A 17,558-nucleotide genomic window follows, 5' to 3' on the forward strand; every position below is an offset into this window, starting at 1 on the left:
GGGGATGAGGGGATACGGGATGGGGATACAGAGCAGGGGGATGGGAGGGATATGGAACAGAGGGACATAGGGTGTGGATGCGGGAGCAGAGAGCAGCTCCATGGGGGGACAGGGATGTGGGGACTGAGGATGGGATAGATAAACATGGTGCAGGGGGGCATGTGGTGACAGGGCAAGGGGACAGGGGACATGGGGACATAGGGAGCAGGTGATGTGGGACTGGGAAAAAGGAGGGATGTGGATGGGAGTCAGGGAGCCTGGGGAATGTCGATGCCAGAGGGTGATGTTGCTGTCCCTGGGAGGTGACAGAGTGACACGTGTCCCCCCCAGCGCTTCAGCATGGAGGGCATCTCCAGCATCCTGCACTCCGGCCTGCGCCAGACTTTTGGTCCTACCACCACCGAGAAGCAGGTGCCCTTTGCCTCCTAAACATATTGCCCAAATTTGTGCCCTTTCACTCCCCCTGCCCGCAGTCCCTATTTCCTTGCATCCCCCAGCGCCCTTTTAAAATGATTTTCAGTTTTACAACCCTGCTCCATCTCTTATACCCTCCTAATGCATCCTGCAAACATCACTGGTTTTCACCCCAAAAAGTCCTCCCTGAGCAGGGATGGATTTGGATGGGGTTTGCAGCACCCAGAATCACAGGGATTTTGCAGGAGTACTCTATTTCTCCATGAATTTGGGATGGGATTTGTCTCAAAGCAGTGCAAAAAATAGGCAGTTTTGTGCCACCTGGGTGGTTTTTTGGGGTGGCTTTTGTTTTCGCAGTACCTGAACACGGTGATTCCCTATGAGAAGAAGGGCTCACCGCCCTCCGTTGAGGACCTGCAGATGCTCACCAACAGTGAGTATTTCCAGGAGCTGCCATTTTGGGGCAGAATTGAGCATTTTGGGGACTCAAAGGCACATTTGCATTGCTGCAGCAGCTGTGGTTTGGAGTATCATTGTAGCACAGTCAGTTTGGGGGATGATCACCTTTTTTTCTGCGTAGTTGCAGAATGGGCAAATTGAGGTGCTACTACCTGTGTTGCATCATCATTGCAACAAACCTATTTTGGAGGAGAAATACCTGTTTTGCATCACTGCAGCACAGCTGGTTTGCAGCCAAAACCAACATTCCAATTTATGATCTTATACCAGTGCTGATTTGGGGCTAATTTACCTGTTCTACATTGCCATGGATTGGCTAATTGGGGGTGAAAGTGCTTCTTTTGGATGCTTCCAAAAAAAACCCTGCTGCATTGTGGGAAATTCTGTGGTGACTGTGGGGCTGTTTTGCGGGGGGAAAATGGCATTTGGGAGGCAGCAGGGGTGGGCTCACAGCTCCATTCCCCCTCACAGTCCTGTTCGCCATGAAGGAGGGGAATGAGAAGGTGCCCACACTGCTCACAGATTACATCCTCAAAGGTACCTGTTCCCCTCCTGCCTGCCCTGGGCACACCTTGGATGCAGCTCCTGTGAAGCTCTTGTGCCTCTGTGGTTTCACCATGGATCCCTCCTGCCTCTCCCTTGGGTCCTTTGTGCATCCTCTGCCCATCCCTCATGCAACTTCATGCATCCCTTACACATTTCCCATGCATCCTCCATGCATCCCTGGAGAATCTTGGATCCATCCTTTGTGCATTCCTCCTGCATCTCTGGTGCTTCCTTTGTGCCTCCTCCATTCCTTCAGGATCCTGGGTGCATCTCATGCGCATCCCTCAGGCAGTTTGTGTTTAGGCTTCATGTGTGGGGATCCCTTTGCACCTCCCTGCACCATCCTGGGGCCAGTCTGCTTCCTCCAAGCAACCTCACCCCCTCACTGCCCCCATGCCCCATGGAGCAGCCCTCCTCTGCCTCCCTCAGGCATACCTGTTCATCTTCCTGAGCATCTTTGGGCATCCCTGTGCCTCTCCCACACCCCTGCTGTCCATCTCTCAGGCAGCCTCCTGAGCCCTCGTGCACATGAGCACACTCATGTGCCCCTGGGCGTCCTTGTGCCCACTCGTGTGTCCTTATGCAGCCCCCAGGCACTCCTGTGCACCCTGTGCAGCCCAGATCAAGCCTGGGGGTCACTGTCCACCCTTGAGCAGCATTTCATGTGCTCACATACTGTGCAGCCTTGTGCATCCTCATGTATCCTGGTACATCCCCATTCACATCCTGCATCCCTGTGCATCCTTGTGCCTCCCTGTGCACACTTATGCATCCTCATGCATCCCATGCACACTTGTCTGTCCCTGTGCACACATCCTCAGGCATCCCTGTGCATCCTCCTGCATCCCTCTGCACACACGTGCATCCTCATGCATCCCTCTACATCCCCCATGCACACTCATCTGTCCCTGTGCACTCATCCTCATGCACACTCCTGCACCCCCATGCATCCTCCTGCATCCTTGTGCCTCACAGTGCACACTCCTGCATTCCTCTGCATCCTCCTGCATCCCTGTTCATCCTTATGCTTCCATGTTCACACTTCTGCATGCCTGTGCATCCTCCTGCACCCTCCTGCATCGCTGTGCATCCCTGTGTGCATTCCTGCATCGCTGTGCATCCTCCTGCATCCCTGTGCACACTTGGGCATCCTCATGCATCCCGGTACATCCTCATGCACACCCATCTGTCCCTGTGCACGCTCCAGCACTCCTCTGCATCCTCCTGCATCCTGTGCCCGCTCAGGCCTCCCTGTGCCCGCAGTGTCCCCTGTGGGGTGCCCCCCAGGCCTCTCTCTTTCTCTCTCTCTCTGCAGTTCTCTGCCCGACCTGACGTGGCGCTGCCCTCGCACCCCCACCCCGGCGCCCCCCAAAATGGGGCCAAACCCGAGGAAAACGGGTCGCCCGTGGCTCCCCCCTCCCTGCACTCCTCCCTTTGCACAGCTGGGAATAAAGGATTCCTTACATTAATTAGGCAACTGGCCTCCGGTGTCTGTGTCCCCTCTGCTCGTGGCAGCGCTTCGCAACTTTCTGGTAGAAAAATGCAGTTTTTAAGCCAAAAAATCCCAACGTGGACTTTGCTGCAGTGCTCATGAATATTCTGGAATCTATAAAATATGCAGATTTCTGGCTAATGAGCGGCTGGGTGCTCAGAGTTGGCTGCAGCTGTTGGCATCCCAGGGGTGAAAGTCAACTCAGTGAAATTCCATTCTCAGAGATTTTTTTCCCCATTTTTTTTACACTTTTCTGCAACCCCATTTTCTGCTGAAAATTGTGCAAAAATCACCTTTCCCCCCCCGCCCCAGAATATCAACACATTAATTAGCAATGGCTTTTTAGGAAATGGGGGAGCTTCTGTTTTCTGTTTGGGGGAGAATTGCTCTGGTTTGGGTCTGTAGCTCATTTTTGGGAAAAGTCCCTAATTTGGGGGCTTTTTGCTCATTTTTGGAGTGTTGTCGTTCATTGTAGGGCAAATTCAGTCATTTTGGTGGAAGGCACTTATATAAGAAAGTCACTCATTTCCAGGAAGATCACCAGTTTGGGGGGCACGTCACTATTTTGGGGGATTATTACTCATTTTGGGGGAGAATTGTTCATTTAGGGGAAACATAGTGGGGACCATCATGGTTTTGAGAAGATCATGTCTGGGTACCACTTCAAAAAAATCCTTTCATTTTGGAGGAGCATCCCTCTTTTGGGGAGAGCTTCATTCATTTCTGGAAAATGCTACTTTTTGCTGGGGGCACATCCCTCATTTTTGGAAAGCACAACATATTTTGAGGCAGCATCACCCCTTCTGGGGTGGGTCACTCCTCTTTGGGAAGCATCACTTCTTTTGGGGGAGAATTATTCTTTTTGGAGAATACAACTCATTCTGGGTGAACATCACACATTCTGGGGTGAACACTCATTTTGGGGAGAATCACCCATTTCAGGGGGAGATTTGCCCCTTTTGGATCACCAAACTGGATTTTGAAGAATGTCCCTCATTTTTGGAGACTGTTAACTCATTTTGGGGCTGAACATCACCCATTTTGGGGTTGTGTTTAACATTTTAGGGAAGATCACTCTTTTGGGGGAAGAATCACTCATTTTTGGAGAACACAGCTCATTTTGGGGTAACCATCACTGATTTGGGAGGGCGGGGTATAATTAATTTGTGGGCAAAATCCTGTTGGAGCTCAGTTGGGGTGGAGGGGCATCTCTCATTTTTGGGGGACTGTCACTTAATATAAATCAAATTTTCTCCACATCACTTAACTACCAATTTGGGTCCATTCACCCATTGGGTGGGGAAGTTATTCCAGCATTTTGGATCCTCTCTGCTCACAGGAAGAAGCTGCCAAGAAAATACAGCTGCAACCCCTCATCTCGTAGCACTTTATAATAAATGGCCTGGAATTAATACTAAATTACAATGAATCCTTTATGAAATTACAGATTACATTCACACCAGATCAGTATTGAAAAATAGGCTTTTCTGCCTATTGCATCACTCGTGGTTTTTACCCTGGCTCCTGTTTGGGTTTTTTAATCAACCCTTTAAGAGCCAAAAAAAAAAAAAAAAATAAAAAGGACAATACAGGCAAAAAGCCACAAAGAAAACTATCCTTCTTATAGAATCCTACATTTAGAGCAGGAACCTGCAGAAGAAAATTTCTTTATTTTTTGCCCTGTTTTACTTTTGTGTTTTCCTCCCATGCCACGTTTTAAGGCGAAACAGACCCTTTTGTTGGCATTTGAAAATAAAAAAAGAATGCAAATTCAGGGTTTTTGGCTGTTGCCCTCCCCCCATGGTGCTAAAACTGCACCATTTCCCCATGTGGAGGGACAATTCCAGGGAGAAACCATCTTTCAAGCAACAATATTGAGATTCCTTCCACCCCTGTGAATCCAGGCGGGGGGGGGGGGTCACCATCCAATTTTGGGTGAAATCTTGCATTTTTTTAAACTTATCTTTTTCCCTATTTTTTCCTGAATCAGCGCCAAAGCTCCTTGGAAAAGTTTCACTCCCAGCAGCCTTTTTCCCAGCTGTGCATCCCTTAAGGACGAGAATGGGGTGAGTTGGGGTTTTTTTCCAGATTCAACGGGGTTTTAGCACATAAATTAAAGGAGTTGGAGGAATGTCCTCCCTTTTCCAGAAAGCTGTGTCCGGAGTCACCAAACAGCCGCAGCACTGGGGGCAAAGTGGGGGGGTTTGGGCAACCCAGTTGGTGGAGCACCAAGCCCTCCTCAGATCCAGCAGAACTTGCACTCGCCGGTTATTTCTCTTCCCCCTCTGTGCCCATATTTATGCCTGTGAGTAATCTTTTTGGGGGAAAAAAACCCAAAAAGCATTAAGTCCTGGAGTTGGTGTGGTTTTCCTTCGCACCAAGAAATCCATGGGGTGGACAGGGTGGCCCACCGTGGAAAACCCGTCGCCCAGCGGCATCCGAACATCGCGCAGGGAAAACACCGTTCCCTAAAAACGCTTCTGCTTTACCAAAAAAATGAAGGGGAAAACGAAAGATAAAACCTGAAATAAAAGATTAATTTGGCCACAATATGTGCCTTGTAAACATGTGTCCTTCACTTCCACGTGCTGGCAGGGTTGTGCCCGTGCTCCCGTGCGCAGCCGGGGCAGCCGCCGGCGCCGCCAGTTTGCTTCTCTCTCGCGAATTTTTTTGTTCTTGCCTTTTTTTTGTTTTGTTTTTGGCATTTTGAGGGGGGGAATTTTGTGTCTGGTGGTGTCAGTGATTTGGGGTGGCTGCAGGAGGAGCTATTCCAGCGAGTCACTGTGGTCCAAGCCGAGATCAGTGCCAGGTGCTGCTGGGAGGCCACCGGGCTCTTCCTCGAGCTCTTCCTCCTCTTCCTCCTCCTCCTCCATCTCGTCCTCGTCCTCCTCATCCTCCTCCTCTTCCTCAGTGCCGTCCAGGGAGTCCTCGTGGGCTGCCAGCATAGCCTGCTGCATGGCCATGGTGGCCGTGGCCGATGAAAGGGGTTGGAGGTTGTCCATGCTGAGCGAGCCTGAAATTTAAAAAAAATAAGGATTCCCCAGCTAATACAAAAAGGACAAAAAAGTACATAAATCAGGAACAAACCAAGTGAAAAGCTCAGAGAGCACCTTGTAGTGTGTCCCACCTGCACCAGTCCCACCTCAGTGTCCAACTCTTAATTTTTCTAGCTAATATATTGTCATTAAATGACAAGAGACCTTACTTCTGGGCAAGTAGATACCCAAATTGGTTGGGCAGATCTTGTCTTCATCTTCTCTTAACTCTCACATTTCACTCTTCTTATCTCCTCATCTTGCCTGGTCTATGCTCATCTCTGCTCTCTTCACCTCTTCCTCTTCTCTCCTCTTCATTTTCCTCATCTGTTCTCTGTTCATCTCTCTTTCTGCCTTGTCTCATCTGTCATCTGACCTTAATCTTCTCTATTCTTTCCATTTTCAGCATCTATTCTCTTCATCTCCTCTCCATCTCTCCATCTCTGCTCTGCTCTCCTCTCCTCTCCCCTTCGCTCCCCTCCCCTGCCCTCCTGTCCTGTCCTGTCCTGTCCTGTCCTGTCCTGTCCTCTCCTCTCCTCTCCTCTCTTTATTTCGCCCTTTTCTCCCTTCCCAGCACCTCAGCAGATACCCCACTTCCCAAGTTCCTGTGCCAAGGGGATGGGAGTGCCCCATTGCCAGTGCCTCGTGATGGCCAACTGGAAGGAACTGCTTGCATGGGCCACATGTTTTTCCCCACAGTGTAACAAAGGGCTCTAAAAGTCCTTAATTACTAATTAAGGCCATCACTTAATGCATGGCCACTCCTTCCTGGAAGGGCAGGGGGCACTGGGGTTTGTCCTTACCGTCAGGATTTGTCCCTGAATTGCTGCCCTGCTGCTGCAGGACCCCAGCTGCAATGGAGTTGGGCCAGAACCTCTGTGTGGGCCGGTGCTGGGATTTGATTTTCTTGGCTTTGGGTGCAGGATCCGGGTTGCTGGCATCGAGCATGGGCTGCAGGATGCGCCTCCGGGCATTTATGAACCTTTCCATGGAAAAGAGAGAGCACTGGAGTAAATGTGAGTCCAGCACTGAGTTAAAACATCAAGATGTTAAAACAAATCAATGAGTTGCAGTATAAAACCTTCTCAAAAGTAGCTTCACGGTTCAGAAAGCTGGGGGGGTTTTGATTCTATTCCATCTGCCTGTGGCACATTTTACCACTGCATTAATTTTTCCAGCTGAGTGGGAAGATGCTACACACTGGATTTGCCAGGAGAGGGCACTGAGACCTCACAAAGCAACGCTGCACTGAACACATTTCTTGTCTCCCAGAATCATAGAATTATAGATTATGCTGAGTTGGAAGGGACTTATCAGGATCATTGAGTCCAACTCTTGGTCCTATGCGGGACACCCCAAAAATTGGCCCTAACCACCCAAGTTACTCCCAAAAAAGTAGTACACAGCACCAAAATAGTGTGGGGAAAAAAGTCCTAAAGCCAACCAGCAGACCACCAATTCACTCACCAGTTGTTGACTTGCAAGAGGGTCAGGTTGGTTTGGGCAGCAATTTGCCTCTTCTCATCCTCTGTGGGGTAGGGGTGCTGGAAAAAAAAAGAGGGATGGGGCAGCAAAATGAAATCCCTGCATGCAAACCAGTGGACCCGAGTGAAAAAAATAATGGAAATCTGCCTTTTTTTTTTTATTTTCCCACCCTAAATGTGGTGGGTCCTTGCATTTGCAAGATGCATGGTTGAAGGATGACATCCAAAGGCATCAAGATTTCCCCGGTGTCCTTAGGGCTTTTCCAAGACTTTCCATCAAAGCTTTTCCTTCAAGGAAAATGTTCATTTTTTTAAAGGAAAATTAAGTGATTTTCTAATGATGGTTGTTGGTGAAGGTGGGAATTGGGCTTCAAAACCCACCAAGTCCCACAATGTTAGAGGCACCAATAAAACCCTCTGAGTCATCTGCACTGGGAGACCACCAGCACTCAAAGCTTCAGCAACCTCCTCCCCGCCGTGATAAAATCCTCCTTTCCACCCCCAAAAATGAAATTATCAAACCTGCCCCACGTGTCACGTTCTGGAACCTCAAGCCAGTGACAGTGTTGATTGCAGTGACTTGTTTTCCAGCTGTCACCCCCAAACCAGTGTGATTTCCTTGACAAAACCACCCAAAGTCAGTGCACACTGGAGATTTGTGTCCCACCAGAGCCTCGGTGGTGAAAAATAGCTCCTTTTTTTAGCAGAAGTATCCCCATTTTTAGTATATTATTGCCAGCATTCTTTCTTGCTGCTGGTGCTCCAAAACTTCCAAGAAGATGATGAGCATAGATGATATTTGGTTACAAACCACATTATCCATGATGCCAGATGCAGAAATCCCATGGAGAAGCCAAAGTTTCTTCTGACCAAGCTGAGAGCAAAGGTCCAACCCCCCAGTAGGAGAATTTCTTTTAGTTTTTTCAATTCTGCTTTGGAAATCTCAGACCATGGGGTTCTCCTGGCACCTGGCAGAAAATGGTTTCTCAGTTTCTAGTCTTCTAAATCCTTTTTTGTGTTTGCAAACCTGCACTTCTGCCCTCCAGAAATGCGGGAGATGCTGGGATGGCAGCCCAACACTGCGACACTCCTGTCCTCAACACAGTAAATCCAAAATTTCCCTTTAAAAAAAAAAGGCTGGGAAGTCCTGAACCTGCTGCTGCTCCACGTCCTGGCTTAGTATTTTCCACAAGTTGCTCCTTGGAGCTGCTTGGAGCTGCATTGCTGATGCCTTAGGGATCTCCCACATTCCTGGAGAGCAAGTCTTTGCAAGCAGTTTCCAAGAAATTTCTTGGTTGAATTATGCAGGAAAAAGGGGTGGGATTTTTAGCATTTTGCCTTTCTCCCAGCCCCGCTGATGGGAGAGAAATCTTCTTGCATGAAAATATCCAGGTTGCATCTAAGCCTATCTCCATCTCCAATCCTCCAAAAATGGGGTGACTTTGTAATTCTGCATTTTGACTGATGGCTCATGTGCCACAGCCCTACCTGTGAGGCAGTTTTCATATTTCAGCCTGATAGGAAAGGGTACTCTGGAGCTGTTCACTGTAAAAAAATGCTCTATTATCCACCTGCAAAAGTTCAGGGAAGTCCCTTTCTAGTTTTGTTCACTTCTTCATGCCTTAAGGGAATGGTTTTTTCACCTGCAGTGAAAATGGTCATGCCCAAAATACTACGAAAATACAAGCACAGCCACTTTACGCCTCTGAAAACAGATTCAGACAAACCACCACCTGGATTTGAACATTTTGGGGCTTTTTTCCCCCCAGCTTGCAGGGTGTTTTGGTGACTGTGGTGCTCACCATGAGATGCTGGAAGAGCCATGAGCGCATGATGTTGGTGGCGTGTTTGGGCAGGACGCCCCTTTTGTTCTTGGACTTCTTGTCCTCACCGTCAAGGAGGGAGGTGAGATCCAGGTTCACCTGTCAGGGGACAGGAATGGGGAGAGAACTGGTTGAAAATGGCCATTGGCAACCCCACAAATGACCAAAACTGACACAAAAAATGAACAAAACGAACAAAGAAACGAGCAAAGCCAACCCAAATTGTGGGTGGGATGAGGGCACTTAGAGGGAACATCTAAAACCCACTTCCCCCTCCACTACATTTCCATTAAATGCACATTTTCTCCCAGGATCTGTATTTTTTATTTCCACTTTTTTGTTAATGCTTTGCAAGGGACAATGGCACAGTTGGGGACTGTGGTGATGAAGCCACAACCAATTTCAATGTGCGATTTAAGAGGAAAACACTTTTACCTTAAAAAAGCAATGAAAATAAACTCAAACCTCATAAAAAGATTATTTTCTCAACCGAAGGTTACAACTCTGCCACTCACTAACCCTCTGCAAATCCAGGGTTTTCACCCAGCTGATTCTACCCCAAGAAGGGTGCCCTTTCCCACCACAAGGAGGAAGATGTCCATTGAGCCAAAATTTGCTTTTTTCCTCCCCCAAAATTAAAAATAAGCATCTTGCTGCAAGAGAAGTTTTAATGAGGATGCAGGAACTGAACTGAAATCTAAGCACTTGAGTTAAAAAGGGATTTTTTTTTAACACCTCTTCATCAAAACACTTCTCCTGGATGAATTAAACATCAGGCCAGCAGGTCCCTGTGATTCCCCTGGGCTCCAGCTGAATAAATCATGCTGGCGGCACAGGAAGAGCATCCGGAGGTGCTTGTCCGGGGCTCTCTCCCTGCCCCAATATTCCCTGTGCACATGTTTTTCCCACCACAGAGATTGCTGCAAGATTTAAACCTGTGACGGAGAGATATTAAAGAGAGAATTTTTTTAAAGCATTGCACAGGCAATAAAACCTGCCAGGGAGCTGCCACTGCTTTCCAAAGTGCCATTTATTGATTGTTCTTTAAGAGGCTCCTGCAACTAAAATGGAGCATTTCAGAAAAAAATGGGGGGGGGGGGGGAATTTTTGCTGCTTGACCCCTGTGAAGCAGTACAGCAGAAATGGACGGGGTTTTTTCCCCCAAAGTCCTGAGGAATGGAGATTAAGAAGAATTCATTGTCTTCTTCCAAGAATGCAGGGAAACCCTTTGTAGTTCACTGCAATGTCAAAAAAAACAAACCAAAACAAAACCAAAAGTGGAATGAAACCAGAGCAAATGGCTAAAAAATATCTCCAAATCTAGAAAGCAAGGATAAAAAATAAGCCTTTCTCACAAGCTGTGATTGCTGTACTGGACAGGCAATGCCAGTGATCCCAGACTGCAACATATATCACTGTTATAATAACATCTATTCTATCCTATCCCAACCTATCCTTTTCCAACCCATCCTATCCTATAATATATAGTATACAATTAATATAGAATATATAATTTACAATATAGCATATAGAATAGAATCTTCTATTATGCATTGTATCAGATATTGGTATTTTATTATTATTATTATTATTTTATATTGCACAATATAATATTATGTGCATTGTTATATATTGTAATATTTTATAACAATAATATAAGTACTGCTGTAACAACTTAGGTCATTGCTATAATTCGTTAGCTACCCCAAAGGCACCTGGCAGATGGATTTAATCAATGTTTCGTGCTAATTAAAAATTTAGGATGCTCCAGGGGTTGAATTCCAACTCAGCATATTCCATGAATTCATGGAGGAAACTGGGGGACTTTGCTTGTTGAAGTCCCAAGCACTGAGTAAAAGGGGGATTTGGAGTGGGAAGGTCTCACCTGGGCATTGGGGATCTGCAGGGCACCGGGGGCGATGGCTTGGGCAAGGACCTGGCCCTGCGACGTCACCATCGTCACGGGCTGGTACAAGGCTCCACCTAGGGAAAGAAACACTTGCGATGGTGCTGAACTCCCCCAGATTTCTACCTGCCCCCCCAGCCTTGCCCGTGGCCCCTACCTGGCACGGCGGGTGAGCCACTGGCAGTGCTCATGGCCAGGTTGCCCGGCGGCAGCGCGGCCGCTGGCACCACGATGCCCGGCGGAGGGTTGGATGTGGGTGGCAGGGCTGCTGGAGAGCTCTGCAGCATCTCCTGCAGGGGAGGAGAAAAACATGAAACCCATGAATTTTATATATTTTGTCCGTACAATAACTTTGCCCTGTTGCTCGTTTTGTGTTCCTGTGGTTTAACAGCGAAAGTGCAGACAAAAGGGGATTTTCAGTTTGTCACAATGGCAAGAAAGAGACAGAAAAATAAGGATTTATGCTCTGCCAGGCTCCAACTTAGCATCTTACCCACACTCACCTTCTTTATGCAGCCACTATTTCCCATAAGGAAAAATGAAAGGGGAAAAAAAAAATCAGGATAGACCAGAAGCTGCAGCTCCTTTTCTCCACCCTACAGAGCTATAGGGATGGGAATCTGAATGCTCCAACCAATTAATTTTACATCAAGCCCTGGGTGTGTCATTCCACAGGGAGTTGGGGCACTCTGTTTCCACACTGATGCATTTCCCATTGCTGGGGTGGGGAGGAAAATGTGAGGTTCGTTCCTTTTGCCTCCTTTTTCTCCACTGCATTCATGCAGCTTTTTCCCTATCAGTCAAGGTTCTCAATAAACTTCATGGTTTTGCTATTAAAACACCTTACTGCATTTTCCCTGCAATGCCAAGCCCAAAACTTTGGACCCAATGCCTTTGCTACAAGCTATTTTTGTCCTCCCCATTGATGATCTGAATATTATTTATCTGGAAATTTTCCTGCAGTTGCCATGAGTTTTTCATTCACCTGCCAGACAACCCTTTTCACAGCTGAATTAATTTTCAAAAAAAGCAAATACGACCACAAAATACTTGTACTTTTTTTTAGTGTCCCTTCACCACCTCCAGTCCTCTGGGGGACGTGGTTTTCAGTTTCAAAACTGAGGATTTCTCAGCATCCAGAGAGCAAAAATCAGTCTTTTTTGCACACACTTGGACTTGGCTCTTGCTAAGCATCTGGCTAACAAACACGGTGGAAATATTCATAGAAAACCAAGCATGGTCCAGGAGAACCTCAAAAAGCAGCCAGATACAGCCAAAGTCAACCAGAGATTTGGAGCAGCCTGAAGACCTCTAGCTTCCCTCTTCTGCCTTGTTTTTCCATGATACTTCCTAAAGAAGGGCATCTGCAAGACTATTTTTGGAAGTGCATTGGTAAGAAATCATTTGGAATATCACAAAATTGAAACTGCTGTTTCCAGATACAGTGGTCAAAACCATTTTCAACAGGATTTTATGATGACAAAAATTGCAATTTTTTTATGGTGTAGAGGAAAGCTATCCCAAAACACCATCTCAGTGGTGTCCAAAAAGGCAGAATATTGGTAATTATTAGAAAAAGACATTAAAGAAATTCATGGTGTTCTGCAATAGAACTGTGAAAACAAGGGGAACCAATGAAAGTGGAGGCTCTGTCTTAAAATAAATACAGATAGATATCTCCAAGAAGATTTATTTTTTAAAATATATTTTACATACTAATTGCCTCAGATTGCAAATGTCAGCCAAATTCTATTCCACTTGGTAGTTTTGATGCAGTGGAAAATATTTTATATTTTGAGACTCAAAGAATTTCATGCAATTCTAGAGTTGGTTGGTGGGAAGAGACCTTAAAGACCAGCTCGTTCCAATCCCCTGCCATGGGCAGGGACACCTTCTCCCAGCCCAGGTTGCTCCAAGCCCCGTCCATCCTGACCTTGGACACTTCCAGGGATGGGGCAGCCACGGCTTCTCTGGGCAACCCGTGCCAGGGCCTCCCCACCCTCAAGTTGAAACATTTTTGGCAATTTTGAAACCTGAGTGTGAAAAAATGCATCACTAGGGGTCTCTGCAGATCCACATCTCGGCACTGACCAATGGCAAGACACGATTTCTCTGAATTAAAAGTCACTTTGGTGAAGAAAAAGACCTGGGACATATATTGCATTGCACAAAAACATACCATTTCTTTCAATAAGGCAAATATTCAAGTGCCCAAGTGCAAGTAAGTGCTAAAATTCAGTGTTATTGAGCTGCTGTTCTTCCCCTTGCGCTTTATGACACAGCCATTTATTTTCTTGTGGCACATGATGTCTAAAAATGCCTGCCTCATCCTAACTTTTTGAAAATTATTTGTGCTGGGGGAAGCTAGGATTAGTCGGAGAGAAAAGAAACCCATGGGTTTGCTGAAAAAAAGCTGGTCACACTCAAACTCAAGTAAAGATGATTCATAAGGCTCCTTCGTGAATGGAAGGGAGGATGGAGATGGGAAAAGAGTTGGCTTTAAACAACAGAGAAACCCAGGCTTGCCTGCAGGGAAAACCTGTATAAATCAAGATCTACATAGAGAAGCACTGCACTGAGTTTTACTGACCCATCAGCCTCCAACCACCAGTACCTGGGCTAGTGGAAGGTGTCCCCACCCACGGCAGCGGATTGGAATGAGATGAACTTTTTAGGTCCCTTCCAACCCAAACCATTCCATGATTCTGTGGCGAAGGAATTGGAGCAGAAGAAGAAATGCTGTCCTGAAAATGCCCATTTAAGCATTGGCAATCTGAAACAAGAACTGAAAAACGCAAAAACTGATTCAATTTAAATGTCCCTGGCAGCACTGGGGTTCCTGAGGAGTTTATTTTTGTGGTGGTTTTTTCTTACAAGTGGAGAGCAGTGAGGAACCCTTGGTGTCAAAGGGAAGTTGGAGTTACTTTAAGCACCAAGTTGGTTAAGGGAGGATTCCACCATGAAAGACTCCTGTCTGAAAAACTCAGAAAATATTTATTAAATGAAGGGAGGGGATTAAAAATGGCCTGATATGGACTCAAGGGAGAGGAATGAAGCCAAGTGAAGAACAACCATCAAAAATGGAAGAAGGGGAATTCCTTGGTGGACTTGTAGGTCATAGATGCTGCAACTCCTCCACAAAACAAAGAAAAGCACCAAATGAGAAAGCAAGGGAGAAAATGGGGTAGAAAAACACCTGTACGGTGATGAAGGTTCAGGGAAGGTGCATCACATGGGAAAACCCATAACTTGTCACCCAAACTTGGCCAACACCAGGAGTCCTCTCTAGACTTGGTGACATAAGAAGATCTAAGCAAGAGTCAAAACACCTGAGTGTTCTCTCATATTCCATCATCTCCAAGAATTTTTCACAATTCCAGAAATTCTTGCATCTCTTTTCCATCTTAAAAAGCACAAATAACACCAGGCCAAGGACCATTTTGGATACACCAGGGAAATCCAACAGTGATGGTCCTGTGATGACATTTTGACAGCTCCAGACATTGTTTTCCCAGTTTTGTTTGACATCGTTGTTGTGTATCCATATAGTTTTAAGCATGCTGTCCTGTGGTAAAAAACTTTGAAAAAAACCAAAATATTTCACTTTCAAGACAAACTTGGGGTATCTCCTCACAGAATGATTGTCACTCCTCCCAAACCCCAACAAAACCTATTTGCTGAGAAACCTCATTCATTGATATTAATTGTATTTTGTTATTTAGACTTTTTTTAACAATCCTAAATTAACGGTCCATTTGCTCTTGCACTTGCCCTCAGCATGAGACAAATAGGTCAATAATGAGAGAAATCATCCCACTTGCCATTTTTTAAACACTGACCCCACAAATTTTCAGCTCTCTGGAGCACCCTCAGCCCTTAAAACTCAACTGAGGGATATAGAGTATTTCCACCCTGTTTTTTTAAGCCTTATCCATGCAAACTCAATGAGTTTAAGGTTGTTGCTTAGTTGGACACTTAGAAAATATTTGTCACTGTATTGTCAACAGTATCTCATCCTCATCCAGTGGCCAGATGAGACAGTGGCTCCTTCTGGTCCATCACTGTGAATATTTCAGCTCCTGTTGCCTGCTGAAAATCCCTTAGTCGTTGAGTGAACATTTCCCTTCCAGCTGGGTCTTTCCTGGGTGTGTTCCCATTTATTTAGCAACTGCTTGCAAATCCTCACTTGAATTCCTCAACTTTCAATTCTTGCCCGGAAGGGAAACATCAGCGGTTCAGGGTTTGCAGGAATCAGAGGCAGCTTGGTACCTCTCCACGGGCCTGATTATTTTCCAAAGACTTGTGCTAATTTTCTGATATGATCCCCACCTCTTTGTGAGGCACTAAATCCTCATTACTTTTCCTGACCAATGCATTCTAATTAGATCAACACTTTGAAAAAAAAAAAAAAAAAAAAGAGGAAAGGAGAGAGGGGGGGAAAAAAAACCACCACAATAGCCACAGGACGGCTTTCCATCTCATTAACTCCCTCACTTATTATTTTCATGAAAATTACTGATAAAAAACGTGCATCTCCATTTGCTGGGACCGGGAGCTTCGTCGGCTCATATCTAACATCTCTCTCATCACCCGGGATGTGAGCCGTTGCCATGGCAATGCACAATAATAGAAACTAATAAATTACAAACGAGATGCTCGTTGAGCAATTATTGTTCTCTTTTATGCAAGTGTCTTGCTAATTTTGATCATAAGGAATGCTACCATAAAGCAGCGAAGGGATAATAAGTCCATTTCTAGAGATTATTAGAAAATAGAGTGAGGATGGGGTTTTTTAGATCAATGATTAAGTGGTTTGGTGCTTTCAGGGAACCCAAGTAAGAAATGGAACTTTTCTGGGGGGCTTTTTCCTTCATAGTGCTGGGAGCTTCAAATTCTGCAGCACCTGGAGCTGAGCTACTAAAAAAGCTTTTTTTTTTTCTTTCTATCACCTTAAAATTCTCTAAAAAGCCCCCAAAAACCCCACCACCTGCCTCCTTTTTAGAGAGAACCCCAGGAGCTGCCTGGGTTATTTTGGGTTGGTTGCAGTTATTTCTGGTGGGATTGTAGAACCCTAAACTTCGTTTTTCTCCCCCCAAAAAGTGAGTGCCTGAGAGAGACGGATCCCCTAGGGACACACATAAAATAGCATCAAGTTATTTGGGATGCAACCAGTCAAGATATATTCCCTGCACTGCAGATGCATGTGAAAACTCCAACCCATGGGCAAGTTGTTTTCCAAATATTAAGTTACAGTCCCTTATTTTGCCCCCAAAGCCACCCAGGTGCAGCTTTGGTTTGGCCACTTCATTTAGTATTTCTGCAATTCTCAGAAATAGAACATTTCCTTGTATTCTTCCACTACACTTGAGGCATTAAATGTTTTATTCTCCCAGCTAAAATCCAAATTATGCAAAAAAGAAGTGAAGGGAATGTTGAACATGCTGGAGGAGAACTGTAAGATGTGCTGAGGCCCAAAAAAAGAGCAGTGAAGCCAAAAAGGGTTATCTGAGACCCAAATATCTGTTAGGCTGCCTTGAAACAAACAGGGAGAGAGAAGCAGTGAAGAAAATCATGATGTTTCTGTCCCTCCTGCCAATAAATACTATTTTGTCACAAAAAATGCTGATTTCTTGTTGATATTCCCATGCATGGCTTCCTTCCCCTCACATTTCACTGCTGCAGCATTAGAGTTTAGAAGTCCTCCACTCCCCTTTCTGCAGAGCCACAACCATTGTGGGTTGCAGCTCTACCAAACCCATGCTAAAAAAGGCCACACAAAAATTAAAAATAAAGAAAAAAATTGCAGCACTGCAATCACATTTGATATACGGGCAAGATAAAGGTTTTCCTTTTTTTGTTACTGGGGGTGGATTTTGAGAAGGCCACAACTGTTGTAGAGCATCTCTGAAGCCTTGTTGGCCCAACTTGCCTGTTGGCCAACCTGCAACAGTGGAGACTAGAGATGAGTTTTAAGAAGTTACCTGGGGGTGGAGGCTGATGGAGGAGGGGTTGGGGGAGTAGGGCCCCCCCAGGTCATTCCTGAGTAGGTTGTCACTGTGCATCTTGGTTTTGAGGCAGGTGATGTAGCGGTTGCAAAAGTCCTTGCACAACTCATTGACCTTCTCTAACTCCAGGAGGTGGATGCGCAGCACCTGGATTGCCTTCACCATCTAAGCAAGGGCACACAACGGCAAAGTTAAAATAATGCTTTCCCCTGGGGTGGTGGGGGGGAAACCAACCAAAAATCAGCATTCTCACCCAAAATCAGTGGAACTGATCCCTGTGGTAGAAATAAATTAATTTCCTTTCTCGACACACCAAAAACAAAAAATCAATATTCTCACCCAAAACCCATCCCATCCGTCTGCATATCTGCATTTCTTTTCCTTCCCCACCAAT

At 45.9% G+C, this 17,558-nt stretch overlaps 2 protein-coding genes across 4 annotated transcripts in view; one reads left to right on the forward strand and one right to left on the reverse strand.

The window, feature by feature from the left end:
• The window catches only part of FEZ1 (fasciculation and elongation protein zeta 1), a 14,557-nt gene extending 11,661 nt beyond the window's left edge, over positions 1 to 2,896 (forward strand). Inside the window, exons 7-10 of the mRNA XM_027897783.1 lie at positions 331 to 411; positions 772 to 847; positions 1,345 to 1,410; positions 2,735 to 2,896. Of these exons, the coding sequence (XP_027753584.1) occupies positions 331 to 411; positions 772 to 847; positions 1,345 to 1,410; positions 2,735 to 2,751 (240 nt within the window). The 3' untranslated portion in view covers positions 2,752 to 2,896. The remainder of the gene's footprint in view (positions 1 to 330; positions 412 to 771; positions 848 to 1,344; positions 1,411 to 2,734) is intronic.
• A 2,538-nt stretch (positions 2,897 to 5,434) lies between these two features.
• Positions 5,435 to 17,558, reverse strand: part of PKNOX2 (PBX/knotted 1 homeobox 2) — an 82,410-nt gene continuing 70,286 nt past the window's right edge. For all 3 annotated transcript variants that reach the window (XM_027897780.1, XM_027897781.1, XM_027897782.1), the window contains 7 exons: positions 17,141 to 17,329; positions 11,317 to 11,449; positions 11,139 to 11,236; positions 9,233 to 9,352; positions 7,414 to 7,490; positions 6,750 to 6,928; positions 5,435 to 5,924 (listed from right to left, as the gene is read on the reverse strand). In XM_027897780.1, the coding sequence (XP_027753581.1) occupies positions 5,677 to 5,924; positions 6,750 to 6,928; positions 7,414 to 7,490; positions 9,233 to 9,352; positions 11,139 to 11,236; positions 11,317 to 11,449; positions 17,141 to 17,329 (1,044 nt within the window). In that variant the 3' untranslated portion in view covers positions 5,435 to 5,676. The remainder of the gene's footprint in view (positions 5,925 to 6,749; positions 6,929 to 7,413; positions 7,491 to 9,232; positions 9,353 to 11,138; positions 11,237 to 11,316; positions 11,450 to 17,140; positions 17,330 to 17,558) is intronic.

The sequence above is a fragment of the Empidonax traillii genome, unplaced genomic scaffold, assembly GCF_003031625.1.
Source record: "Empidonax traillii isolate 1590-97213 ecotype Southwest subspecies unplaced genomic scaffold, ASM303162v1 scaffold561:size787514, whole genome shotgun sequence".
Taxonomy (NCBI): domain Eukaryota; kingdom Metazoa; phylum Chordata; class Aves; order Passeriformes; family Tyrannidae; genus Empidonax; species Empidonax traillii.